Source organism: Ciona intestinalis, unplaced genomic scaffold (genome assembly GCF_000224145.3).
Source record: "Ciona intestinalis unplaced genomic scaffold, KH HT000103.2, whole genome shotgun sequence".
NCBI classification, from domain to species: Eukaryota; Metazoa; Chordata; class Ascidiacea; order Phlebobranchia; family Cionidae; genus Ciona; species Ciona intestinalis.
The window spans coordinates 277391-305173 of NW_004190425.2; the positions used below are offsets into that span (position 1 = coordinate 277391).

General features: G+C 34.4%; 4 protein-coding genes and 1 long non-coding RNA gene across 7 annotated transcripts in view; 3 read left to right on the top strand and 2 right to left on the bottom strand.

Annotated features, from left to right (window-relative positions):
- Window positions 1–346: 346 nt before the first annotated feature.
- Window positions 347–10890, top strand: LOC100185460 (poly [ADP-ribose] polymerase 14-like). Its single transcript, XM_009863220.3, has 31 exons — window positions 347–1014; window positions 1124–1231; window positions 1783–1897; window positions 1953–2101; window positions 2382–2485; window positions 2674–2812; window positions 2916–2974; window positions 3031–3205; window positions 3373–3534; window positions 3610–3821; window positions 3958–4145; window positions 4231–4353; window positions 4613–4766; window positions 5105–5246; window positions 5303–5511; window positions 5669–5918; window positions 6128–6336; window positions 6394–6553; window positions 6610–6742; window positions 6803–7016; window positions 7073–7210; window positions 7273–7408; window positions 7471–7716; window positions 7772–7954; window positions 8017–8141; window positions 8222–8373; window positions 8641–8839; window positions 8898–9030; window positions 9414–9637; window positions 9697–9883; window positions 10224–10890. Exons 1-31 carry the CDS (start codon window positions 846–848, stop codon window positions 10514–10516), a joined length of 5190 nt encoding a protein of 1729 aa, XP_009861522.2. The 5' UTR covers window positions 347–845; the 3' UTR covers window positions 10517–10890.
- Window positions 9781–16813, bottom strand: LOC113475103. Of its 2 annotated transcripts, none has more exons than XR_003396847.1 (3): window positions 16595–16813; window positions 10205–10382; window positions 9781–9871 (listed from the first exon to the last, which is right to left on the bottom strand). It is a non-coding gene; the product is annotated as an uncharacterized LOC113475103 (long non-coding RNA). The 2 variants fall into 2 exon arrangements; XR_003396846.1 differs by having other exon boundaries at window positions 9797–9888.
- On the top strand, window positions 10906–15766 carry LOC100183098. 2 transcript variants are annotated; one of them, XM_026838699.1, is made up of 8 exons: window positions 10906–11808; window positions 11866–12200; window positions 12263–12319; window positions 12687–12876; window positions 12931–13569; window positions 13626–13771; window positions 14351–14533; window positions 15454–15766. In XM_026838699.1, the coding sequence occupies exons 1-8, from the start codon at window positions 11726–11728 to the stop codon at window positions 15456–15458; spliced, it is 1638 nt and encodes a 545-aa protein (XP_026694500.1). In that variant the 5' UTR covers window positions 10906–11725; the 3' UTR covers window positions 15459–15766. The 2 variants fall into 2 exon arrangements, with proteins under 2 accessions (XP_026694500.1, XP_009861514.1); XM_009863212.3 differs by lacking the exon at window positions 15454–15766 and adding an exon at window positions 14659–15309 and having other exon boundaries at window positions 10907–11808.
- Window positions 16814–18312: 1499 nt separating the features above from the next.
- Window positions 18313–27281, top strand: LOC100180746 (poly [ADP-ribose] polymerase 14-like). Its single transcript, XM_018815820.2, has 17 exons — window positions 18313–18478; window positions 18545–18984; window positions 19200–19257; window positions 20289–20450; window positions 21194–21411; window positions 22399–22500; window positions 22659–23012; window positions 23079–23235; window positions 23351–23590; window positions 23769–23975; window positions 24160–24239; window positions 25148–25293; window positions 25863–26058; window positions 26110–26227; window positions 26304–26437; window positions 26586–26772; window positions 26833–27281. Exons 1-17 carry the CDS (start codon window positions 18328–18330, stop codon window positions 27117–27119), a joined length of 3237 nt encoding a protein of 1078 aa, XP_018671365.2. The 5' UTR covers window positions 18313–18327; the 3' UTR covers window positions 27120–27281.
- LOC100175925 overlaps window positions 27188–27783 on the bottom strand; it is a gene marked incomplete in the record, with an annotated part of 9492 nt that continues 8896 nt past the window's right edge. Inside the window, 1 exon segment of the mRNA XM_018815819.2 lies at window positions 27188–27780.

Below are 27783 nucleotides of genomic sequence, written 5' to 3' on the forward strand. Positions count from 1 at the left end.
TAGTTGAACTAAATGGCCTGACTTTGTGTACTGTGATAAAATCCTTTGTAATATTCGAAGACGTATCTGCATAACACAGACTAATTTAAATTGTAGCTGGTGTAATTCAATAGTTGCATTCTTAAATCAATTAGTGTTGCAAACTCTGAATGTTGTACTTCATTTTTCACGGCATCATGTGTATTGAATTTTCTATTTTCTAACATGTTCTATAAACCATCCGTTTTCATGAGCGTAAAGCCGTAAACACATTCTTTGTATGTGAGATCACAGCCGCCAATATTAAAAATATATATATATTTATGTTATACAGAATGTCGCTTTACTTTACGGAAACCATATCGATTGCATAGAGAACAAGTATAAAATAAATCCAACGACAAATGTAACCTTACTCTTCAACAAACGTAGCAGCGGTAAAGATTTGCACGACAACAATATAAAGTTCGATTCGCCTGAACAACAAAACTAAATATCCCCAATGACGTATATCCGGGTAATTCCCGATCTCAAAATATCTGTATCGTTTACCGTAACCTAAGCAACAGGAAATTCGAAGTATAATGTAAGACAGCACGAGCACAGCCTTTATGGAGGTAGTTAGTAGCTTTATTCGTGTACTTAAAGCAATTTGTAAATACTTAAGTGATTGGTAATAGTGAATCAGCTTTACAGAGAAAGCGTCGTGATGTTTTTTGAGAAATGCATTTCAAAAAGATTTGATGTCGTAATAAATTGCAGCGTAGAACATATATTTCATCCGTATTTTGTATTGGGGTAGTCAAGTTTACACTAGTAGCCAAGACGATTAGTGGTTTTTCACAAGCTTTGGTGTACTCAACACTATGGAGCAGCCTGATCCAACACGAGTCGAAGTGAAAAACTTTCCACCCGGCTTTAGCGATTTCAAGTTAAAAGCTCAACTTGAAGCAGAAAATAGATCAATTACGATTACTGCAAAGAAAGATATTGACGGCAACAAAATATTGGAACTTCTCTTTCCAAACTTACAAGGTATAATACTACCTTTATAAAATAACTTTAAATTACATGGCATCATAGAATAATGATGCAACTAAAACACGTTAAAACTTGTTTTGATATGCCATTATTTCCTGCACAGATGCAAACCAGTTTGTTGAAAAAGGTTTACAGGTTAATTTTGGTGCTGAAACTTACAAACTTTCATGTTGTGTGGTTCGCAATGAACAGGCCCAAGAAATAGTGTATGGTAAGTGTTATAACTTATTATAGCAGAATGAAAACACATTTCCTTTCATTTAGGTGGAACATTTCTTTTCATTTAGGTGGAACATTTCTTTAACCTATTTGTTTAACATTCAGTGGTAACCAAATATTTACAGAACTATATAATTGTAGCCTGGTAACACTAAAAGGCGAGCGTTGTAAAATTTTCAAAACATTTTTAGAAAATGAAGGATTTGCTAACTGTATCCCATTTTACCCCACTATATTATATCAAAGAGTAAGTAGTAAAACTAACAATATAAACTAAACATTTTTGAGTCAGGTATGCTATGAGTTGCCAGTGGGTCCCAACTGGGACCCCAAGAAGTGATATTCAAGGTATATCACAAGTTTGTAAGTTAAACTTTATAAATGCAATGCATGCCAGATTTAACAGAAGTGCAACTTAAATCATGCCCACAAGCACAAAACAAACATGTTGGAACCACTAGCCTTGAAAAAGTGAAAGAATGCTTTGCCAAATACAGTTTATAAGAAAGAAAAGCAAACAAACGTTTAAATGATTTTTTTCAGATTTTCCTAAAACACATGTACAGCATGATATTATAGTAGATGATAAAAATGCACCATATACATGGTCTTCAATGCTGGAACAATATGGAAGAATGCCGATAGCTGCTGGAACAAAGTGAGCATGTGAGCAAAACTTTCTCTAAATATTTAATAATAAATCAAAAAACCAGGTGTATAGTACTGGCTGATACAACACAGACCAGTGACAGCCAGATGCTCCAACTTTACTTTGAAAATACAAAGCGTTCGGGAGGTGACAAAATTAAGAATATGATAAAAATGGTGGATGGTATCCTTATACAATATGTGGATGATACAGGTAATACGATATATACAAGAAATATTTTATACAATACAGAGGCAAATATCAACAAAATCTGACATTCATACAATTACATCGCAACTTAATCAATTCAAAAATGCTTGAATTGAAAAAAAACCATGGATATTTGTCATTTTGTTTTGTACATACATGTTTTAGTTTGGTTATTATTAAAGCATATTGGAGGCAAACCATATTTTAAAATACATTTGAAAGCAAATTGCATTTAAAAGATGTTTCATAATTAAGATATAGGTTTTAATAATATTGTATATAGTGGCTGAAAGGGTGGCAAAGAAAAAGCAAAGTTTCAACGATCAAGACATGCCAACGTATCTGCGTACTGTTCCTCATATGAGCACAAATAAAATTATATTAGAGGTATGACAATTAGGCTTTTCATTGTAGAATAAATCTTTGTAGAAAGTTAGAAACATTAAATAATAAATTGATATGTAGAATAAGTGCTATATTGCAAATTTCTAAAGAAAGACTATACTAAAGTCTAAAAATTAAAAAAGAAGTAACAAGTATGAATAAAAAGGTTTTTAACATACCATTTATTTCAGAATGTTCCAGAAGGCACACAGCAGGGCACAATAATGCTGTTCTTGGAAAATTGTGACAAACCACTGGAAAGAGAACCACAGGATATTATTAAAGGTCACAAAGATGGCCAGTACATGGTTATCTATGAAAACTCAATGGGTAAGTTGATAAAAGATTTAAAAAATAAATTGTTTAAAACAAAAAAAGTTCTTAGAACTTGGATGGATATTTTTTAAGTGCTTTAACAAATCCTTGTTCGCAGACTTAAAGCAATTTTCAAGAAAAATTGAGCAAGAAAAACTTGAAAAACATTACATCAAGGTAATTTATATATGGTCCTTTACTGAACAGAGTTTAAAACAGATTCATTTTTTTAGACAAAGTTTGTAACAGGAACAAACTGTGTTCAAATTCGAGGTGAACTAAAATCTTTGAGTAATGATGCAATCCGACTAAACATGGAGAATTTCAAGCGATCAAGAGGTGGAGAAGTTACTCTTGTTCAACGATGTGGTGATAAGATTGCCCTTGTGCATTTTGCGGAATGTCAAGGTAAGTTAAAAGTAAAGTTATTATCATGGTTTATTAATGAATAACTAACATTAGACTATAATTAATGGCAAAATTTGTGTTAAAAATCTTGCACATTCTATATTAAATAATTCAGTATTGAGTATTCTACAATTTCTGTCAATAACTTATTCTATATTCTTCCACAGTTGCAGAACGTGTTGTACAAACCTGGGCCGAAAATCAGTTTACCATCAATAAAATTCCTCATACAGTTACATTTTACTACCATTGTCTCTTCAATGATCACCTGAAGTTAAAACCTGATGTTTATTCTTCAGTTAAGCAAACAAAACCTTTTCCAATACAAGGTTTATTTAACAAACACATTTTATTGCATGACTAATATTGGATCTTGATAAGTTACGTTTTTTTTTATGTCTTAGAAAAAGGAACCTCAGCAATGAAGAAAAACAACAAATGTCACCAATCTCTTGTTTTTGTTCCCAAGTTACCAGAGGCTATTGATTTTATTAAAAACAGTCAACCTCATTATGCAATCTTTGAAAATATGTTTGACAAGGTTGCAAATGTAAAATGCCAGTTTAATGAACAAAGGAAGCTTACTGGGATTGTTGTGACACCTAAACCCGACCAGGTGGTTTAATCTATTGTTTGTTTTTGCTCTTACTGCTAAGGGAAATATACAACCTTTGTAATGGTGTCTAAAAAAAAACAACTCAAAATGAGTCACAACAAGTTAACTGTAAAATGACATGTAACACAACTTACAGAATTTACCGGATGAATTTGAGGAAGAATGCCGGCGTAAGTTTGAAAACTTTTTCGACAGTTTTGCCTTAAAAAATGTGTTGTTTGATGCTCAAAAACTGTCTCAATTAAGAAAAAGGAACAACTGGAAAAGTGATGAAGAATTTATTGAACTTCCAAGCGAAGGAGGCACAGTTGGTGTCTATATAAAGTTAGTTAATAATTAATATGACTAACGTGAAGGGCAAATAAAAAGATTTATTGTTTACTAATTATTGATAAATAACTGGAACCAGGTGGAAATCAAACATGGTAGAGATAATCGGTTTAATTAATGATGTGAGGAAGGCTCAGCAAATATTACAAGAACTTAACAAGGTCGAAATCCACGTTCAGAAATTCAAACAAAGAGATTTTTGGTTTGTAATATTGGCGTGTTTAACTATAATATGCATTGCTTTATTTAGCAAGCAAAAGCAGAATAAACATACATTTATATTAAATCCAGACAACTTTTAAAAAAAATGTTATATTAATACTACACATTTCAAATTTCTTTTAATTCTTTTATTAATTAAGGTAATAATTTAAATCACAGTTTTGCATGCCATGCAATATAAAACTATATGGCCAAACAAACAACTTTATCCTGTTGATTTAATCTGTTTTTCTTTTTAGTAAACTAAGTGAAACTGGTTGTCTTGAAAGAATTGGTTCTAAACAAAAGGGAAAAGTGAAAGTTAATGCTGTAAAAGCCACACATAGTTTGGAGTATGTTGGTCCAAAAGAGTATTTACAACCTGCTGTAACGGATACAATTATGCAATTGCAAGTAAGATGGTAAAATGCAATATAAATTTAACTTATTTATTCCCCCATGACTAGGCAACATTAGATATTATAACTCGGATGACAAATTTCATACAACTTGTGGTCATATGTAACTTAGTTGGTGATTGTTTTTTTGGATAGTAGGCCTATCTCTTATTTTTTGTATCGCTGATAACTTTGATACTCCATTCTGGACAATTAAAACAATGGCTGTTGTCTTGCACAACAACAAATATTTCAATGCAAGTAGCCTTCAGTGTAGAGCGAGAATTATACCACTTGAGCCATTACGCCAGATGAATGAAAAATAATGTAACAACCAAATATTTATTATTACAGTATTTGGAGGAAAAGAAGATAAAGGATATCGGAGAAAAGGAAAAAAGATATCTTGAGGCGGTACTTGAACATTCAGAATCAGGACATGGTATAAATATACGGGCAATCATTCAGGCCAAGTTTGAAGAAAGGGGTGTACGAGGTAATTGTATGTGCTGCTCATAGCCGTGTAACTGTAGCAATACTTCTACATTGCAGCTTCCCTACACTTGAAAGATGAGGACATTGTGTTGTATTATCACAATGAGAAGGGTTACATAGCTGCAGTTGGCATAATCAAGACACTGGTGTCCAGTACTTATATTTCAATTGATAGACCGGCTCAGATAAATGCACTGATGACTACTGAATGGAAAAACCAGCAGCAACAACTTTGTACAACTGGATCAAGGCGGATTTTTGTTGATGTAAGGCGTGGTTGAGAGTAAAAAGTAATAAATAATAACTTTGGTAAAAACTTTTTACATGGAAGCTGTTTAAAAATATGCAGGATCTTTGTGTTTTTGGACATGAAAAGGAACAAAGCCACATATTTGGATTTAGTATTCACATATTTTTCTACAGAAACAAGCAAAACAAGTCACAATATCTGGATTAACAATTGGCCTTAATGAAGGAAAACTGAAGGTTTTGGATTTTCTGGAAAACAATGAAGTACGGATGGTTCAGATAAATGCCTCTAAACTTATCCAACGATATTTTCTTGAATTTGATAAAGCCACCCAGCACAAACTTGAAGGCATGAACACAAAGTATCAAAAATCCGAAGGAAATAGCATTTGTATAGAAGGAAAGAAAATTGGTATTGTTGCAGGTATAATTACAGCTTGGCTTGAGCAATATTGTTATATATATAGAAGGCTAATACAGTGTCACTGTTTTCCTAAAACAGCATTGTTCTTTTTTGATTACCTTTTCCTTACGAGTTGCTTTATTGTAGTTTGCTTGAATCCAATGTTTTTAAATACTATATCACCTAAACATAAAGAGCTCCCAGTTTGTTATTATATTTCATCTTATCAGCTCAAAAATTGATTTCTGAACAACTGGCAAAATATGTCGAGTTAAAATGGAACATTCATGATCCTGGGATGCCAGAACACTTTAGAAGTGAGCAAGGGAAAAGGTTCTTGAGAGACACTGAATTAAAAACCAGCTGCGTCATTGAAACCAACCCTGAAACCGAGAAGCATACAAATGGAAAAAGCTTCATCGCTGAAACTGCTGTACCGGTAATAACAGCAATTTTATCTTTAAACTTTTAAGTATTAACTTAAGCCATTTAATAGATCAAGCCAATGATCTCAGTTCAAGTAACAAACTCTAGAGCAATTATTAATGTATTGAAAACTGATATCACACAACATGAATGTGATGCAATCTTAAATGCTTCTAACCCAGAACTAGACCTTCTTCCTGGAGGTATATCTGGTGCAATTCAAAAAACAGGTGATAAATTTTATGATGTGTTTTATTGATGTTTAACTTGTTTACGAAATATTCAGGGGGAGACAAGATTCAGGAAGAGATGCATGCAGTGATAAGCAAACGGGGAAAATTGTTTCCTGGCGATGCAGCTATTACTGGAGCTGGTAAATTGAAAACCTGTAGGTTTATTATTCATGCTGTGGGACCAAGGTATGCAATACCAGCTGTGTTATAATAAGTTCTATTTAATTAGTTATTATATTTTCTCAGGTGGGCTGAGCACAGCCACAGCACATGTTGCAAATATCTTCAGTCCTGCATAAACTATGCTATGCAAGAGGCAGAAAGTAAACGTCTTCGTTCTATTTCCATACCTGCGATAAGTTGTGGTGTGTTTGGTGGCGTTCCATCTGTTTGCATTCCACTCATTGTCGATACAGTCTTGGATTATTTTAAACAAAAAAGAAACAGTAGCATCACACGGGTATGGAGGTAGCTGCTTTGTTAACCCATCCGAACCAAAAAAAAATTATTTCTTAGGTAGATTTTGTTGAAATGACAACGGATTTGATTCTAGTGAACTTTGTAAATGCACTTGGTGTTTTACGAGAGGTTGAATACAATCAACGAGGTGCAATTCCTAAAACACGCTCTGTAAAAAATCAAATTGTAGTTGGGGTAAGAATTAAATATGATTATAATTATTTCATTTCGATTTAGACAACTTTTTTGGCTTGCAGCATAAAGGAGTCATCAGTCAAAGTGACACACTTACACTTGGCAGTATTTCCATCTCTGTGAGCCAAGGTGACCTTACACTTGACAACTCTGATGCCATAGTAAACAGTACTAATCCACAGTTTGATTTAACCCAGGGTAAGGTCTGGTAATATTACATAAAGCAAATATTTTTAAAAAAGATGATAATTAATTTATAGGCATGATATCACAAGCGATACTTAAAAAGGGAGGGCGAACTGTACTGAATGAATGTAAAAACCAGCAAGGCCAATGGAATTCACCAAGAATTCGAGTAACTTCCGGAGGAAAACTGCAATGTCGTTATGTATTCCATATTGTTACTCCAAACAATACAAAGCAGATTACTTCAGTTCTGCTAGAAGTGTTTACTATTGCAGATAAGCTTGGGTTAGCCACACTTGCACTTCCTGCTCTTGGTACTGGTAGGTTTTATCATAAAAATATTTTAAATACATTACTTAAACAATAAATTTCAAGGAAACCTTGGTATTGAAAGTTTGAGAATTGCACAGTGCATACGTGGTGCCATCAAAGAATATGTGGATTCAAACACTCCAGCAAACTTAAACACAATAAAAGTTGTGATCTTTGAACAAAGCATGGTAGCTGAGTTTCGTCAGGGTCTGTTTGCTGATGTAAAACAAAAGGGGAAACTTAAGGGTAAGTAACTGTATTGCAATTTTACACATAAGAGATTGAAAATATTGAATTTTGTACAAAAGGTTTCTTTGGAGGTCTCTGGAGTGCGTTTACCGGGGTGGAAACTGAAGAGCAAATGACTGAGCTTGATCCAAAGAAACAAGTTTTGTTTTACTTTTGCGCTGATAACAGATCCAACATAGAAAAGGTATACTTAGTATTTTCCGTTTAGCAAGTTAGTGGATATACTTTATTTACGACTTTACCCAAATGGTAAACCTTTAATAGGCAAAGAAGGAAATTATTGCTCATATCAAAGATAATTCCGCAAGCCAACCACTGGAAGATGAAGTTATTTCTCGCCTTGAAGATGAAGACAAAAATGAGATTATGGCACTTGAAAACAAGTTTAACGTTGAGATTAAGGACGTCAGCAACATGTATGTGGATGTGTTGTCTTACATTTCATGTACACATTTCTTAAACAAACTGCGGTAGATTTTTAAGACAAGATCTTTCACAACTATAAGTTAACTGAAGTAACTAAGCATTTTGATTTAATGAAACATTAGTAAAAATATTGGCATTCCATTAGTTGCTCAAAATGTTTATTTACTCTCTAACTAGAACAATTTGGTTATTACCTACTGAAATCCAGTGTGTTGCCAAAGTTTAAACTAATATAATGATGCTGTTTACTTCCTCAGGTATGTAATGAGATATGTAATAAAGGGATTGGAAAAGGATGTGCTCAAAGCCAAACATGCAGGCCAAGAAATAATCCGAGTTTTTAAAGAAGGAGAGACTTGTTCAAGATATGTGTCTTGGGAATATGTTGATGTCAGAACCAAATCAATAGTCAAATTCAGTAATCGAAATAATGCAGCTTTGGAAAGAGCATTTGGGGTTTGGCATGCTTTACGCACAGAATAAAACAAAAAAATCATCTTTTCATTTATTTCAGCTCAACAAATCTGGAAACGAAACTGTAATGACACAAGATGGGCAAAAAATTAAAGTCAATTTTAAAAACTCTACGGCCGTATACGTTCATTCTAATAAAACAACAGAAGTTGCAAGACGAGAGAAAAATGATGGCAAGAAAAAAACTGTTTTTTACAATAATCATGTTTTTCGTATTTGACTGGATAAATTTAACTTATTCACCCTTGCGTGGTGGGGCAAAGACACTCTCCATGACGCAGGTGTTCTGTTTCATACACGTGCCCACTTCCAAGTTACCATGTTCGTAACTCCATAAATGATATATCAATATGGTTCACAATTTAAACAACCTATTAGTGGCCACTGGGTTGGATAAATTAAGGTTAAGTGTGTTGCCCAAGGACACATAAGCGCACAAGGTAGTAACAAGCCTTGAACCTATAACCTTTAGGTAAGAAACACATGCTAACTATTGTACCAGTACATTGGATAATTTTACATTATATTAGTCAATTCTAACATTTTAGTATTTTAGATGTGCCAAGCAACTGGGTACCTATGCAAAACATGGCAATGACTAAAGTTCCCATAAAACCCGGGACACCAGAATACAATCAAGTCATGGCAAAATTCAATGCAAGCGGGCCTTTTGATTTCCAAGTCCAACCAGTTGGATTTGGTAATGCCATGATCAGGACATCATCTGGCCGTGCGCAACAGAAACTGCAAATTCGAAATTTGCCTCCAAAAGTGGTGTCGGTTTGTAAAATCAGCAACATTTGTTTTTTTTAATTTATAATATCTATACTTGTTGTTAGTTGGAGAGGATTCAACATAAGTCACAGTACAAACAGTTTGTTGCAAAGAAAAATGAAGTTGAAGCGCGAATGAAGAAAGACAATGTCCAAATGGAAGTTGTGAAAGAATTATTTCATGGAACCCCGTTTGATGTGGCAGAAAAAATCTATGTGCAAGGGTTTGACCGAAACTTTGCTGGAGCAAATGGTAGGCTATGTTTAAAAATTTATTTTTTAAATATTTTTAACAGATTTTGCTTAACACCATGTGGTAGGAGACAACAACTGTTGTTTTAAATGAATCTATATTCCCAGTTGTGTGTTCAATACTAATTTGCTACAATACATGACAAATATGTTAAACAAAATGCTACCAGACATAACAGATTATATAAGTAAATAGTTCTTCTGGTAAAAAACACAATTTTTTTCATACTAATATTTAATTCTAGAGTACCTGCGGCAGAGCAGCAGTTTATGAGCATAACATTTTAAAACATATAACAATACATAGTTAAGCCTACCCTACCATGTGTTTCCCTTGGCAGCAACTGTTTATGGAAAGGGTGTGTACTTTGCTGTGAACGCCACTTACTCCAGTAGATACGCTAAGCCGGACCCAAACAATTCGAATCATTGCAAAATGTTTCTTGCTGATGTGGTAACTGGAGAGTATTGTGGAGGCAGTGCAAACATAATTGCTCCTCCTGCACGACAAAGTGCTTTAAGTAAATCTGAGTTGTATGACAGTGTTGTGGATAATTCGTCAAATCCAACAATCTTTGTAGTTTTTAAAGATGCTAGTGCTTATCCGAAGTATCTACTTACCTACACTTCATAAACAATGGAACACTACAATTAAAATTATGTTGTGGTCTTAAACTTGCACAAATGTAAAAAACTACACATATATCAAACTTGTATATCTGCTTTTTTTATTACCATTTTCTATACAGTAAGGGTTGGGTAAGACGGGACACCTTTAGCATATAATATCCAAATATCCTGATCGTGTTTTATAGAACCAACAATGGTCTATGGGAGTTGTGAAAATAGGGGTGTATAAGTCTTTAATTGTTGGACAATGTGTCCCATCTTCCCCCACCATACTATATAACTACTATATAACATTTGTTTTGTACTTGTACAACAGTTGCACATGATCCGAAAGCATAAATATGTCCAAAATTAAAATTTGGGAAAGATTTACATATACATGGATACTCAAATGTGATATTGGTACACAAGCGGATACTTTAAGCTTGTTTGGTTTTCTGGTGGTCACAGCAACCATCGTTACTGTATTATACTACCATGGAGTAATTCAAAATATACTTAATGTGTAGACTATGTTCTGTCTAAAATTCCACATCTAGTGCTAGATTTTTGTGGGAAAACTAAAAAACATGGTGTTTATAAAAAATAGGACAAAGGGTTAAGAACTGGTAGAATATAAATTATTCAGCTTAACAATTAGGTTTGCCAAAACGTGTATGCAGGTACTAATGTGCAAATAAGCAAATAAACTACCTTGGCTTAAGCAAACAATTTGTTAAGTGTTTACTTTTAATAAACAGCTTTATAACGGTTCTTTACAAAGAGAATCGGATGAACGTGTGTTTTGCCATGAATTTAGTTTCATTAGAAATAAATCTGTATAAATAGAATTCGACATGCTTTTCAGTTTGTATGTCAAAACCATCAAAACAGGGTAATTATGCCAAGGGAAATTCCCGACTACGGAAAAGAATTTTATCTGTTTGGATGGGTAGTACATTATGATTACACGATGTTATTATTGAGTAAATTCTAAATGCAGAGGAGATGCAGAAGTACATTCTAGATTAATGATTGTTTTAGCTGAATAGTCAACACAAGAAATACGCCTATATACTACTGGTGTGATTTATGTTTGATCTATTCATTCTACTGAAAAAATCAAATGGTATTGACAAGCAAGTTTATTAAGTGTTACATGAAGTTCTCTTATCTTTAATATCTTAATGTTGCATAATCCTTTTTGTAACAGCTGTGTCTAGATATAGTCACCATGGCAAAAGTAGCTGTCAAGAAATATGTGGATTATCATCTATATGAATTTTATTCACGGAATAATGATGTGCAAAATCTTTGGTGCGTACTGTGTTTTTAGATTATCAATGTTTATTATAAAACATGACCACTTTGCAGGTCAACATTTACCATTCATAGAAAAAGAATTGGTGATCAGTATGAAATTTTAAAGGAAAAAAAGAGAAAAGATAAGAAAACATGGGAAACAATTGCAAATCGGGCTATGTCTACAGTTGAAGATTACAGACAGCAGATATGTATTGCGGAATATAAAGTTAATTTTGATGGATCATTAAATGTGAAACGTCTGATCGAATTAATTGATGAGTTTAACAGCGACAGCAAAATGTATTGTGGTAGCCGCGCAAATATGTGTAACCTTCTAGTGTTGGTTTGTAAAAAAGAGGAATGGAATAAAAGAGAATCACAATTTTACGAATATTGGAGGCAATGTAAGAAATAAACAACTTGTTTTAGGTTTAAACCATTATGTAGTTCATAATGTTTCTTCCAGATTCAAAGAGTATTGTTCCATTTGCTAATGTTTCACATACACAAACTTCACCACAAGGTAAGCCAACTTAGTTAAGAAAACGGAAAATGAACGTGAACAGAATATCCTTACTCAGCTGTAACAATGCCATTTGTTTCAAACAGCACTGTTTTTTAGTTGTTGGCCTTATTTAGTACAACATTGTCACCTGTGCTTCTGGCTTAAGCATTTGCTTATCTTACGATAGAATGGCGTGCAAATGATTTTCTTTTGGCAATATTTGAAACAGGTTAAAGATTTTTTTATGAAATTTGTTTCACATGCAGTAAAAAAATCAGTAATATAAAAAGCACAAATGACTTGCTGTTGCTACTCCTTCAAATTATAGAACCTCCATTAAATAATTAAATTGTTATATTTTTTCCAACCTCTTCTTGTAATGAAGTTGATGAAGTCAGCAGTGCAAAACCCCAAGGCAGTGTTAAACCAAATAGGAATAATGGATACAAAACTGGACTGTCCAGCGATAGAAATGCGCATGAGGTGGGAAAATGTCGCACCGACACCATCAGTGTGGATAAGGATATTTATGGCTACATTCAACTTTCCCATGCCCACCGTGTTAATCAGATATGGTAACTATGATAACATAGCTTTGTATGTCCAATTGGTATAATACTCATTTTCAGGAGGAAGCACGAAGTCCAGATAAAAATAAAAAAGCTTGATAAACACAATCTATCGATTCAGTTCACTTCTGACACCAAAGAAAAAAGTTCCAAAGCAATTAGCGACTTTCAATCATTATACCAAGATGTTATGGATCATATAAAACAGGAGGATATGCAGTTGAAAGATCATGCAGTAGATCATATAAAATATGCCATTGATGCTGTAAAATCTGGCAACAAACATGTCTATGTTTTCGAAACCAGCAATAAAGTGTCGATGTTATCTGAAGACAAAGAAGCTTTAAAACAAGCTAAATATATTTTTGAACAATGTTTAAGTCTAACCATGGCAAAAGCAAAACCACGTTCTGCACCAGATCAGGATAATTTTACTGAAGTTTACAAGTTCGTTACTAAAGATGGCATCAACGTATCAGTTGCTCATGGCAACATAGCACTTCAAGATGTAGATGCAATTGTTAATGCTGCAAATAAATACATTCAAAATGGTTCTGGAGTCACTGGAGCTATTTTTAAGCAAGGAGGTTCGAAATTTGAACAACTGTGTAAGGAGGCAATGAAACATCGTCAAAATCGATCGCTAAAAGTTGGAGAAGTGGTTTCTGTTAAGGCAGCTGGTAATCTTCAATGCAAAAGGTTTTTATGTTGTGTTATCTAAGTGTTAACTTATTAACATATTAATTATTATAAAGAGTTTTGCATCTGGTTGGACCACAGTGGAAAAATTATTCTCATAAAGATGAAGCATATCATTTACTTGAGGATGGTTTATTATCAGTTTTAAAGGAATCTAATTACTGTAAAGCATCCACACTTGCTCTCCCACCTGTAGCTACAGGTATGCATTAATCACATTAGTATGATTTGCTTAAAATGTTAAAATTTTGAAACTACAAGGTAATATAAACTGAACCATTTTCAAATTTATAGATGTTGAATTAACACAAATTATATTGGAATTTCTATCCATGATTTTTGCACCATTTAGTTCAAACAAATAGTAATTAAGAATTAAATATGGTAAGAGCTAGGGTTTACCTCCAACGCAACTGCAGTTTTAGACGTAACCTATAACTATAAATAATGCTCTTCACTTGATACACTGGATCTGTACAGGTGTATAGATATACAGCGATTTAGCAAGAACCACATACAACAAACAATATTGACGAAAATAATCAGGGGGAAAGAAAAAAAAAAACAGTGATATTCACTTGAATTAAACAATACACAATAATAAAATCCTGCTCACAATAACAGTAAAGACTTTACCACACCTGCTACACCAGACAAAGCTGCAACTGATAACAAAATGACATAGCAAACTTGATATACCTTTTACCCATATTTAAGATGCTTCAATACATGGCCATAATACTAGCTATATATTATTTGCATAATTCTGCTTTCTATTCAGGTATTTACGGAACCCCACTTAAACTCTTTGTGCGAGCAATGAACACAGCACTGACATGTTTTGAAACCAACATCTCTCGTCACCAACGTTCTCTGCATTACATTAGAATTCTGTCAATTGACCAAGACACTGTTAATGATTTGAAAACCATGTTTTTATCCCGTCAACCTCATGCATGGCATGGTAAGAAATTATTAACTTTATTTTTTAGCTGCAATTTTGCTTTTTATATTCTAGTCAAATGTTTGCTTTTATATATTTCAGCTAAATTAGAGTTCTATATTTTTGTAATTAATTTTTGTCTTCAGGAAATAAAGTTGGTGGAACAGTTTACATATGAAATTGCAAAAATGTTTAGTCTCGTTTCATCGTGTTATCATATCTGAAACCCCTATTTATTTACATATGTTCCTGCTGATTAAATTATTATTAAAATATAAACTGAAACTCTAATGAATTTTAACAAATAATTTTTAGTGGATTAAAGATCTGAGCCAAAAACTATATTTATGTACTTCTGGTGTTATGTGAAGTAATAACTACTGGTAGGCCTCTACTAGTTTTGTTGCAGTGTTCTAACCCATACTTTGCGTGTATATTCTGTTTACAATTTTGCATTTAGTGCCAAGTTGTAAAATGAAATTTGAACAAAGGGGTTCAGCCGATGAAATATAATTAAATGAGCTTAATAATTAAGATACCCAAAACGATCAAGCTGGTACTAATGAGCACGAGCAAATAAACTTTTTCAGATTTAGCAAACAATTTGCTTTCCCAGATTTAGCAAACAATAAGTGTTTACTTTTAATAAACAGCCTTGCCATGTTTCTCTGTCATCTTTTGACCTTTTATGTGCCATGTGGGGAAATTATATTCCTCATTATGGCAAGTTTACTAAATGTATGTGACAAAATATTAACATCGCGTCTTCAAATACAGTAAACGTTCTGATATAACAATCATAATAATTGACGTAAACAGAATTTGAATTGCTTTTTGGTTTGTATAACATGCAGAAATGCAGTATAGTTTAAATGATCATTTTGCTTAATATTCTACTCAAGGAAAAGCTGAAAACGGTTACCAAATCTGTAATTTTTTAGAATAGGCAGCTGACATTTATCTACCGGTACAGTCGGGCACATGAATATAGCCCTAACAGGCCAGACAAACAACAAATCCCAGAGTCCTATTTTAAAGAAGTGACTCACAAAAATGTACATGTAAGTTCTGTTTTTACTTTGATTATATAAAATTATAGATTAAATGAAGTTGAGGTTGTAAAATTCTGGCAAACATTTCTTTACCTACCATGTACTTAGTAACTAAGCTGTGAAGCGTGTTTGTTTTATCTGCCACATTGTGCTTGTTTACTACATTGTTAGTGATAAGTTTAATAAAAGATTGTCTAGCATAGGCCTACTTCTTTAAGGTAGAGTAGGCTATGATGGTAAGGTATTTGGAAAGAAAGGAAATAAAAAAGGAGGGATTTTGATTTAATAAAAAGGAGTGGATCAGATGATAAGAAATGTGTATAACCAAAACTGCTGGAGTAAGAATTCTATCACATGTAAAACCAACTGGGCTACATGAAAGTCACTTTTTTCAGAAACTCATATTTACACTGACGTTTATAAGTTTGTAACTCAAGGTGGCATCAGTGTATCAGTTGGTCATGGCAACATAGCACTTTAAGATGTAGATGCAATTGTCAGCGATTCTGATCTACATATTATGAAGACGGGGATTGCTGGAGCTACATTTTAAAAGGAGGGTCCGGACTTCATTCAACTTTGTCGAGAAGCTGTAAAACTTCGTTATTTTCTAATATTACCGTTGGTGAAGCGATTTTTGTCTGGAGGTCTGCAGTGCAAAAGGTGTTTGAAGTCCTAATGTGAAGTGATTTCTTGATGTCGCTATCATTGTGTACATTTGTCTCATTGGGCAAGAAACTTAGTAGTAGTTGTTCTATGCCAATCAACCCTAATGGGCTGTCTAAGTTATCCACTTTATGAATAAAATATAAACACCCACAAAGTTCTGTGCATTGCAACTTGAAAACAGCTATGAATATAAAAAAGAACAACCGTCTTATATCTTTTTACGTTGCCCAGCCGTGTAAGGATAAATAAGTGAGTAATGAAGTTGAAAAAAGGATAGAGAACAGGGGCCGTTATATCTGACCCCATGCTTTCTGTCATGTAAGAATATGGGTAATCATTAGAATAGGTAGAATAAGTATACCTTTTATTCTATCAGGGTTCCTTTCCGACGACCTGGGATTTACGCCAGATTTAGTATATTACTACCAGACTGCTTATATATGTCTTTTATGCAATAAATGTGACTCTTGGACTCTGCTCACAACTTACGTCTTGTCCTTCTATCCTCCACGTGACCAAGCGCAATGCAGTCAAACACACGCACACAGAATCTCTGGGTATTTTTTACTTGTGGAAACCGAGTGGGCAATTTTTCTGCCCTGCCACGCGACAGTAAGTAAATAAAATGCCCACTATGTTTTCACATTGTCCTGCGCGTAGCACAGTTGGTTAGCGGGCCGGCCTCTAACCCAAAATCAAAATAGATGGCGGTTTTGGGCTATTACCACGAATTAGTACTATCATTCCTTTATTAATTGACAACAATTCAAACAAATATAATAAAACACACGAGGAGTTATTTAGCGATTCGCACAACAGGTGAAATTTTACCAATTCGAAAAAAAACACAGGATAAGACGGGACAGTTTAAAATCATTGTTAATTTTTATTAATAAGTGTATTTATTATTAGGAATACACATAAATAACACAAAATAACACTGTACGCTTTGAAAATCAAGTTTAAACATTCTTTCCCTTGCCCTAATGCTATAGTTTTTTAACATGTTACCTACATTATATTATTGTACAGTAAGATGGGGGAAGACGGGACACTTTTTAACTCTATTTTCTCGTCCCATTTAGTATTAAACAAAGAACATTCAAGGAAATATGAAACTATGCCCTTATGACTCTCATCGACCGTTGTTAATTGTTTAAAACACGATCAGAATATCTGGATGTTATGTGTTAAAGGTGTCCCATCTTCCCCTACCCTACAATATATATAACAATTGGTATTGTTTGAATAAAAAAGGGCGCCGTGTTACAACCCAATGGTCACTAAAGGTTGTTCAAATCGTTAGCCAAATGTAACTCACAAAGTTGCATACGTGGAAACGCTACCGGACCTTATTTCATGGGTCTCGTATAATATTTGGCACGACTTACTGCGGAAAGACCAATGTCCCGGACTAAGTTGTATATGACACCGGCCTACGTGATGTCAACACGCAATTATACTCTTCAACTGTGTTATTTATCAACATATATTTGCATATATTTGATGTCCTTTGAGCAAACATTCGGTAAGTGGAATTGTGCAGTGAAATATTTACCAACCTCGATAACGCGGAGGGGTTAAAACATTCGATGGATACCACCATTCTTTGTGACAGTGAGTTTCTCTGATAAAAAAACAGGTGACGTAAGACTTCATACAAAAGGAATTGCGACTTAAGATAGCAGGCAGAGTGATAGCGAAACTATAGACAAAGAAGGGACTTAATATCGACCGAGTGTCTACAGTTTTAAGTGAAGGTTATTGTGTAACGCTTTTAGTTTTAAACGAAGACAATATTTTTCAACGGCTAAAAAAAGTGAAATGCTCATTTTGAATCAAACATAAAATTTGTTTAACCCAACTTACAACTTTGATTATTTAACTCTGAATTTTAATACTTAACAACAACTATTGCGTTTGCCAAGCAGTTTATTTGGTCGTAAAAATAATTTTGAATAATACTGTACATTTATTTTCATCTCCTATCAAATGGATACCCATAAAAAAAGGTTTAAATAGTATTTCATTTTACCCCATGTCCCAACTTACCCCATCTTACTAGAATCTGATGTTTGTTTTGAAGACTGTGGAATGGGTTATAGCGTCCTCGTAAAAGGTGTTCCATCCGGCATTAGCTTGCATAAGTTTCAAATTTGGCTGAAAAGCGAAGTGAAGTCGTTTGAAAGTTTGTCCAAAGCCTATGAAATTAATGCTCTTAACTTATCGCTGACAAATCATCAAGGTGTGTATCTGTGTGTGTGATACATGCATTTGTGTATAGCGCCTCTTAAACTGCGTTGTTTTCCAGAATCGAATGATATAATTCACAAAACTTTACAGTATAGTTTTGGTGGATTGGAACACAATATCACATTTGAAAAATCAAACCCCACAATTCCGGCAAAACACGACGCTTATCTTTCTTCACCCATTCCCACCCGAGACCTTGTAACAGATCCACCCGGTCGCCTTAGTATACGTTCCGCGGTGGAATATTCACACCCTGCTGAATTTCAACCGAAAAACTCAAGCCAAGATGATACCGACAACTCGATTTATTCAAGTATTTCGTTGGGAGGCCTACCGACAAATCTAGGTCCGGCATGCGACATGTCGGCTTATACACATATGTCACCAATTCAACCCCAAAATGCAACCACACGCGCCCCCGACACCAAAACAGAGGTTGTGGAATCGCATCCTCCAAAACGTGAAGACGTTCCCAACACTGCGACAAACAGAAAACTGGTAAGAGAGTTTTAGCAGATTGTGTAAGCACATATAAGATAACCAAAACAAGGTCTATGTTTTGACTATTGTTTGCTTCATTAGCTAATGTTTAGTGGGGCAAAATGGGCTACTGTTAGCAGAAATAGGGGATACTGTTAGCAAAATAATTTTTTGTTTACCATATCCAAATTTTACCTCACCCCACTTTTTTAAAACATATGCTATCTTTCTAGGGAGATTTCAAGCGTTTTCATCGGAGGCCAGATCTACTTTATTCGCAAGCGAACGAAGGTCAGTATTGCAGCTCTATATGAGCACGTTATTAGCCTTTTCGCTCCCTTTTCAATAGTTGTTTTCATAATCTATACTCATGAATTTTAGAAATATTGATCCGATTTAAAACCGCACATTTTGCTGGAAAGGTTTGATCCAAAACGACACGTTCCAAATATATATTTACCCTTAATTAATTTAATTAAATAAATCAAAGTGTATAAAATTGTCTAAATGATCAAATATAGCTTACAAGCCAAGTTATTTTTACACATCAGGAACCAGTGAGAAACAGAGCAGTAACCAAGCAGTACCTTTTGATTATGTTTACTTCACAGCGCGAATATAGTTAAAACGGAGTGGTAATAAACGCTCCCATCCCTTATTAAAATGAAATAATGTTACTGGCACCGATAAAACCGTATATCGAAGCAGGTTGAAATACACACTAGGGCTATTCAGCCAATAATACAGAAGTGACAAACTATTTATATGTTTCCTTCCACCGTATTGTCTCTCTACTGTAATAGCATTTATATGCAGTAACTTTTGTGGCTTTCGTGCCCTTTCATTATTGTATTCCGCAAATTATTATTGCGAAATTTAATGCAGTTCAAGCTCTTGGTTTAATTGCACTGAAGATTAAATATTTACCAAAACTGATACACATGAAAAATAAACATATTAATTGACTTGGCGGCGTTTATTACCACCATGTTGCAATCACCTTTTATCATTGTTTATTAATATCATTTATTCAGTCTGTCGCCAGCAGGCAAAGTACGTAAATATCAGCAATATAGTGAATATACCTTATGCTGTGGGTGACCCCATTGACCTACCTCCCGTGCAACCTGGTTCGAAGTACAGTGTGTAGTGTAGGATGGAGTTGCTAAACAACACTTATAGTTGAAATTAGACTTGCATTTTTTTAGAAAACTGTTACAATATTAAAAAAGGTTAATCTTTGTACGTATGTTCCCATTTTAATTTTGAAGGGAGAGTGCAAAGAATTGCACTTTAAATTATTTAAACGAATTAGTTTTTAGAAAAAGATATCAAGAGTATTCCCTGTTCATACCGAGCGGCATCTTTTCTGAAAATATTGGACAAAGAAGCTGCAAAAGAACTTTCTCGTGTAAACTGGGATTTAACCCACAGCAATGGAGGGGGGATTACAGTTGCTGGTACAAAGACAGACGTAGCTAAAGGTATAGTAGGGTGGGGTTTGTGGCAAACTATTTATCCCTTGAAATTTCTAACAATACCAAATATTGTTAAAACAATACCAACTCTCCATACAAAAACATACCGTAGGTATTATGTTAAAAACTAGGTATCCCTTATACTCACTGTACAGTAGGGTAGGGGGATATGGGACACCTTTTTAGTCTATTTTTCGTCCCATTTGGTTGTAAACAAATAATCATTCAAAAAAAATTAAAAACCGTATCCGGCGCCGTGGCATAGTGGTTAACACGCTTCTAATGCCTGTAACCAATAGGTAATGTATTCAAGGCTCGACACTGCTACCATTGTGGGCGTATGTGTCCTTGGGCAAGACACTTTACGACAATTGCTCCAACCCAGTAGACTAATGAGTTGTCCAAATTATAAGCCATAGCCTATATAAAAAAAATGAAAAAATCCCGAAACAATATTCACCCACAAAGTAACATATATGGTAACTCGTAAACTGGCACGAGGTGTTAAAACCGTGTAATAACGCTGCCGTTTTCCGGCCACGCGAGAATAAAGTAAGTTACATTCATTCATTCATTCATTCACGTCAATCCTTTCTCGACCGATGATAGTTGCTCTCTGCCATTTCCAATGCTTACCCGCCGTAGTGTAAACGCGCCTTAAGTGTCCCAATTTACCCCACTATACTATAGGTATAATGAAAAGCCATTAAATCGAAAACAAATTAAATTTTCATTTTTTATAAATACAGCTGAAACTTGGATCCGAAACAGAGTCTCGTCTTATTATGAGTTGGAAGAATGGTCAGTCAGTAATTGTGGATTTCCAGAGTTTTTCACGGCACCAGAATACAAGCACTTTCTTAACAAAATGCAGGATCAAACCAATTGTGTTGTGATGGTGGACCAATATACCGCACCTCAAATCAGTCAAATCACAATAATAGAGAATGACATCACTAAACAAGCTGTAAGTATAAATTATGACACATGATTTTTCGGTGCCGTTGCAAAGCTTTTAGCAGGCATTTCTCTTGCTAAGAGTTTCGGGTTGCTGCTACCAGCGTTGGTATGAGTAGTGAGTGTCACTTGGCAAGACACTTAACGGCAAATGATTCAAACCATTGGTCTTTTATGGGTTGTCGAAATTGCAAAACGGGCACGAGGTGTGTGAAGCAGAACACTCGTGTTATAACGAAAGCGACTGTAGTTGCTCTGCCACGCTGTAGGACAAATATGCTACCGTATAGATTCATGGTAAAAACATATTTGTTACCGTAAAGAAAGGTTAGTAAACAATCAGATGCCCTGGGTTTCTATATTAGTATTAAGTTAACATTATAGTCCTGTGGGGTAATATGGGACACCTTTAGCACATAATATCCAATTATCCTAATCGTGTTTTAAACAATTAACAACGGTCCATGGAAGTCGTGATGATACGTTTGTATATTTATTTGAATGTTATTTGTTTAATACCAAGTAGCACGACAAATAGAATGAAAGGGTGCCCGATCTTACCCCTTACTATATATACAAAAGTCGAATTAGTAGCATGGGGGTTAATAACAACCCGCAACGTCTGCGACCGAGGCAACAAGCGCTGTTTTGCGTCAGTTGCAAAAGATGCCACAGCGAATTTGCAACAGTGGGATAATCTGTTAGACAAATAGGAAAGTGCAAACTGGTCGCAAATTTTACTTTCACATATTAATACCGACGACGTTCATTTTCACCATTAAATGTTACTAATAAAACGGGAACGAAAATAGGAAAGACAAGGTTAATAGCAACTGTTGAAAATATATACTTAGTCTGACCTGGTCCTCATCGCACATGCGCTCACATGTCCTGTAGGCTATATTTGAAGTTAAGATTCGACGATTTATCCATCCCGATTAGCGGCGGGCAAGTTTGACTCTTGGATATGCCTAATTTTTGTTTTTGATATTTTTAGGCAGATGTAATAGTGAACAGTACAGCAGTAAATACAGGGAACATTGTCGACAGTTCTGTAATTTCGAGATTTATTGCTGCTGCTGCTGGCCCTCAACTTCAGGTTTGTTTGATAAAAATGAAATAAATAAATTAACATAGTGGTATTACTAGCAGTATACAAGTCTATGTAGTTGTTCTTCAACTAAAACTTAATTTCCACTTGGGTTCTACTTGTTCTGTCATTTTTGTTTTATGTAAAATATCTATAACTTTATATAGGTTGAATGCAGTGCAATTCCACGAGCATTAATACGCACTTGGGGAGTGGTGGCAACAAAGGGTCACAATCTGCCGTGCAAGAACGTATATCATGCAATGATAGATACATGGAACTGTACAAATCCAAATCTAAGCAGATCTCTTCTAAAAGGAACCATATCTGAGTGTTTTAAAATGGCTGCTACAGATGGGCATACAAGCATAGCGTTTCCAGCTTTAGGCTGTGGTGGTTTCAAGACTCCACCAAATGTACTGGCAGAGTTACTAGAAGAAGAAGTTAAAGCGCTAGGCAGCGATACATCTCTGCAGCATGTATATGTTGTTCTGCACCCTAAATGTCAAGATTTAGTTAAGGTATTCCAACTAACAATTTGTCAAAGTCTTCTAAAAAGATTAAGTAACTTTTTGTGACATATACAGATATTCAAAGACAAGCTGAAGATGAGTTTTGGTAATAATAAACCCACCATAGGGTTCAGCCATCTTAATGTTGATGTCTGTTGTGGTAGCCTTGAGAAACAACATGTAGACGTGATTGTAAACAGTGTTGGAACAAATATGGATTTAATGGGATCTGGTTGGTATGGTGTTTGAGTATTGTCACTAAAGAGTACTTGATTTACCTTGTAGAGTTTTGTTAATTTCCTAATTTGCTAGTTCAATTAGCTATAAACAGTTGGCATTTCAAACAGGTTCAGTTTCATGGTCCATCGTTCAAAGAGGTGGTGCTGTAATAATGCAGCAGTTCAATGACATGAAGCGAAAGTATGCAAGTCCAACAATCAGAGTAACGGATGGTGGAAATCTTCCTTGTGATTTTATTATCCATGGTGCAACTGACACACTAGGCATTCTTTCACTTGTCATTACATCTCTGCAAATTGCTGAGGCAATGGGAAAATCCAGTGTTGCTATACCAGCTTTAGGCACCGGTAAGAGACATCTTGGTGATGTGCTTTAGGTAACACACTGAATCCAAGAGCGTATTAGCCACATTTTTTTGGTAAAGAGGGTATTAACAACAAATTTTTGGTATACGATTTATTGTCTAAGTTATTGACGTAGGTTTGTTTACACTGTTTTGTGGTAATTTACCTAATGCTCTTGCAGGAGTTATGAGAAGTACACCACAGGAATGTGCAAAATTAATAAAACATGGCATTACTTTGTTTGAGAAACAGAATCCGGTTCATGTTAAGACTGTAAAAGTGGTGGTGTTTCAAGTGGAAATGTTGGAAGAGTTTAAAAACAACATATACTCAATAACAGCATCTCCAGGTGGAAAAGTTCCTTTGGAACAGAAAACTTTTGACAAAGGTATAGCAGTTTTGTGATAAAGGCATATGAGAGCAGATACTAAAATAAATGTTAACAGGGTCTCAGACTCGTTCAACAAGTTAGCATTGGTCATATGTGAATATTTCATTTGTAATTTTTGGCTGAGTATTTTATTTTTCATAGTTTAGAATTTGTAATATTCTATTTTCTTACATAACACAGGATAAAGAATCTCTGAGAGCAAACCAAGACCAGGTTGTTACCTTTTCCTTCTGTGGACGCTTCGAATCAAATGTAAACAATGTGAGTATTATTCCAATTTGTGCTTAATGTATGGATCTCAGATTTATGTGACTGTCTTGTTATTTATGGTTACCCCAAATACCAAATAGTATTCAATGAACTGTTGCAACTCGACGCCCAAAGTGACGTCACATTACCCACCACAGTACTCCATTAATCATGTCAACACTGCAGATACGACTTATCTAATGGGAGACTATTCTCATGAAAACAAACCCCCCTGTTATACGAGGTTAATGATATCCCATTCAGTCTCTGACAGGCCCAAATCGATTCCATTTTATCGCTACGTCACATCATTCCCAATCTAACAAAGATTGTTAAATTAAAGTAAAGTTAAAATGTTTGTGTTAAAGGACACAATGTAAATTTAAGTTAAGGGATATGTCAATTAAAATAAAAGTTTGTGCATGGATAGAAATGCTCAAATGTGATCTAAAGGTAGGCTGCTGTCATGTGACTTTGCTTTGTATATAATTTGCCTTTTTCCTAACTCAATAACTGGAAAGTGAAACAAGAACTACCCAACTAACGCCACTATCGGCACTAAGACCTCGAGGTCAGTCTAGGCTCATGGCGAGCTCGTACTAGGCTCATGGCGAGCTCGTCATAGCAAGATATCATGAACTCTGTTTGGTCTCTGGTTAGAGAACCATTAGTACTACAGTAGATATAGCACCCCGCTGAAGCCTTAATATGAAGTCGGATCAACATGGAGTCACTTAACCCAACCAGCAATCCTGTTTATTCAGTGGGGGCTATAGTACGCTGTGTGGTTTAAACCTGACTTTATTATATACATGATGTGCCTATGTTGATAGGGGTAAATCAAGAGCAAAACTTAAGGCATTAGGTTTTATGTTATGGTTTTGTTATGCATTACAATACTTAAATTTCCTTTTTTGTAGGCTAAAATGCAGTTACAAAATCTGATCCAAACAGAGATGGAAAGCAATCAAATTTCTGATCCTTGCATCGCACATTTAGATGCTGATTTTAAAAATGGTATTTTATCTGTGAAACAAGAAATGGTTAAGATCAAGGTGGATACAAGGTAATTAGGATTTTTTTCTGTTGCAATTTCTGTTTTCAAGAATTGATAGCAAGTCTATAATTTTTTTATTAATTCAAAGGTTAGTTTACATCTTACAGTTATTTCCTAAAGGGGAATACCATAGAAAAAATCAGGTAAAATCACACCATTTGAGTAAAACATTTCACCTGAGCGACAATGCATGGTATTTCCTGTAAGATAAAATGTCTACCAACTTTTGAGCATTTTTTGCTTCTAAATTAGTAAAAAAAGTTTCGCTTTTATGTTAAAAATAAATTTCAAAATCGTACAATCAGTGCTGCTATCCCATGCTTTAGCACACAGCCGAGTCTTTTTATTTCAGCGGCTCAATTGCATCTAAAGCGCAAGATTGTTTTAGAGGCTGCTTCATTTTTTGAAACTTTAGTGGTAGTTACCCAAAGTAGCTAGCCTACCTTTAGGTCACATTCAAGCATTTCTATCCTTGCACAAACTTTTATTTTAATTGACATATCCCTTAACTTAAATTTACATTGTGTCTTCTTAACACAAACATTTTAACTTTACTTCAATTTAACAATCTTTGTTAGATTGGGAATGATTAAAGTACGTGGAATCACCAAATTTGTTAAAAATGCTACCATTGACATTCAGAGAATACTTGGAGAATTTAGCAAAGCTACAGCTGTAAAAGAACTAGTTCAGTGGATGTATTGTGTCCAAGGAAGTAATTCATTTCAGGCATTTGAATTACGAATTAATATGCAACTTGAGAATTCTTTCAAGGTAAGCATGTCATGTTGCTTAATATCTTAATATAATATTCTTTACCTTTAGGTTGACAATAATGGGATCTTAAAGATGCCTGGCAAAGATGACTTTTTTGATTTCTCAAAAGCGGAAGGATATTTTAAAAATTCAGTTGTAGAAATTTTCAGGGTTGACAAACAGAAAAGTAAATTTTAACTGGATCAGTTATATTCACTATAAAGATTTATTTTGTTGTTAACAAAAAACATTACATTTTTTAGGTTATCCTAGAAATTGGAGGCCAATGAAAAGAGAAAATTGGTTAAATGTAGATGTCCCTGAAAACAGTGATGAATATAGAAAAATCCAATCAGAATTCCTGAAAAGTGGAGCTCTAATTAAGGCCGTAGTGCGGGTTGGTTTCTCTTTGCTTTACCTTTTTATAGATGATCCTTACGATAACGGAAATTTTTCTTTGTATCATATAGTGTTTATTGGTAGTTGTGTTCATGTAAAAACTATTTCTGAAGCTTATTGTAAATGTACATATTATCAAATTTTAGCTGCAGCGAATACAGAACCGCTGTCAATATGTACAATTTCAAGCTAAATGCCAAGAGGTCAAGACAGAACTAGATGCACGTCGAATAAATGTCCCACCCACCAGATTGTTGTTTCATGGGACCTCTAGTGTAATGAGTGACAAAATTTGCAAAGAGGGTTTTAACCGGAGTTATGCTGGGAAAAATGGTTTGAAACCTGTTTTCTTCTGAATTCTATAATAATAAAACTAATGTAAATGTATTACAGGGATAAGATACGGGCAAGGAATGTATTTTGCTGGAAACTCTGCATATTGTCATGATTATGCAAAGCCAGATGATAACAATTTTCGAAGAATGTTTCTTGCTGAGGTGGCAACAGGGGAGTATGCACCAGAACGAGGAAATGAAAGCATGATCACACCCCCAGTTAGAAACCCCTCAAGCAAAACTGATTCATACCACAGCGTTGTTGATAACCCACAGTCACCAGAGATCTTTGTAGTGTTTAAGGATGCTTGTGCATATCCACACTATCTATTGACCTACATATAACCAATAAACAATGTGATTACTCTTTATCAATAACAGTGCATTTGGGAATCTGTTGTAATATGTTTTTATTTAAAAAATATGGTATGTCCATTTTCTTGGATTTCTTGTAACTGCCTAATTGTTGATTTGATCTTTTATAAGTAAAATACCTTGTAATGTTTATTGTTATTCATTTCTCAAAAATATAGCTGTCATAATCTCTATCAAAAATTATTATTAGAGTGAGCAGTGTCTGCTGTAAAACACCTCTGTGCAAATAGTCCTTTAAACAAATTTATCAGAGCCCTGCTTTGCTGTAGTTTTAAAGTTTTTCCACACTACCTAGCATTACCAACATCCTTCATTAATCACACAATGGTCCACATAAATACAAAACTTATATTTAACTTCTAGTTCTCTGGTCACCTATGACTAAAATTCTGAACATTATTTTAATTTAAAGCACATAATGCATAGATTGAAGATATAGGTAAATTTAAAACTTTTTAATAGTGTAATATAAATCAAAGAGTAATAATATATAAACAAATTAATAGTAATTTCTACACAGTATATATAAATGTTACCACTTTTATCATCAATGTTATTGGAGAATTCACCATGTATAAATAAATAATTATCAATTTTAACTAAAAAAAATGATAATTTCTAATAAAAATAAACA

Coding starts and splice junctions, on each gene's coding strand:
- LOC100183098 (XM_009863212.3), top strand. CDS start 11,726: ATGGCAAAAGTAGCTGTCAAGAAATATGTGGATTATCATCTATATGAA. Junction 12,320..12,686: donor TACACAAACTTCACCACAAG/GTAAGCCAACTT, acceptor CTTGTAATGAAG/TTGATGAAGTCAGCAGTGCA. Junction 14,534..14,658: donor TCAACCTCATGCATGGCATG/GTAAGAAATTAT, acceptor TTTTGTCTTCAG/GAAATAAAGTTGGTGGAACA.
- LOC100185460 (XM_009863220.3), top strand. CDS start 846: ATGGAGCAGCCTGATCCAACACGAGTCGAAGTGAAAAACTTTCCACCC. Junction 5,512..5,668: donor CAAGGCGGATTTTTGTTGAT/GTAAGGCGTGGT, acceptor ATTTTTCTACAG/AAACAAGCAAAACAAGTCAC. Junction 9,884..10,223: donor AAACTTTGCTGGAGCAAATG/GTAGGCTATGTT, acceptor TTCCCTTGGCAG/CAACTGTTTATGGAAAGGGT.
- LOC100180746 (XM_018815820.2), top strand. CDS start 18,328: ATGGGTTATAGCGTCCTCGTAAAAGGTGTTCCATCCGGCATTAGCTTG. Junction 22,501..22,658: donor CTGCTGGCCCTCAACTTCAG/GTTTGTTTGATA, acceptor AACTTTATATAG/GTTGAATGCAGTGCAATTCC. Junction 23,591..23,768: donor TATACCAGCTTTAGGCACCG/GTAAGAGACATC, acceptor ATGCTCTTGCAG/GAGTTATGAGAAGTACACCA.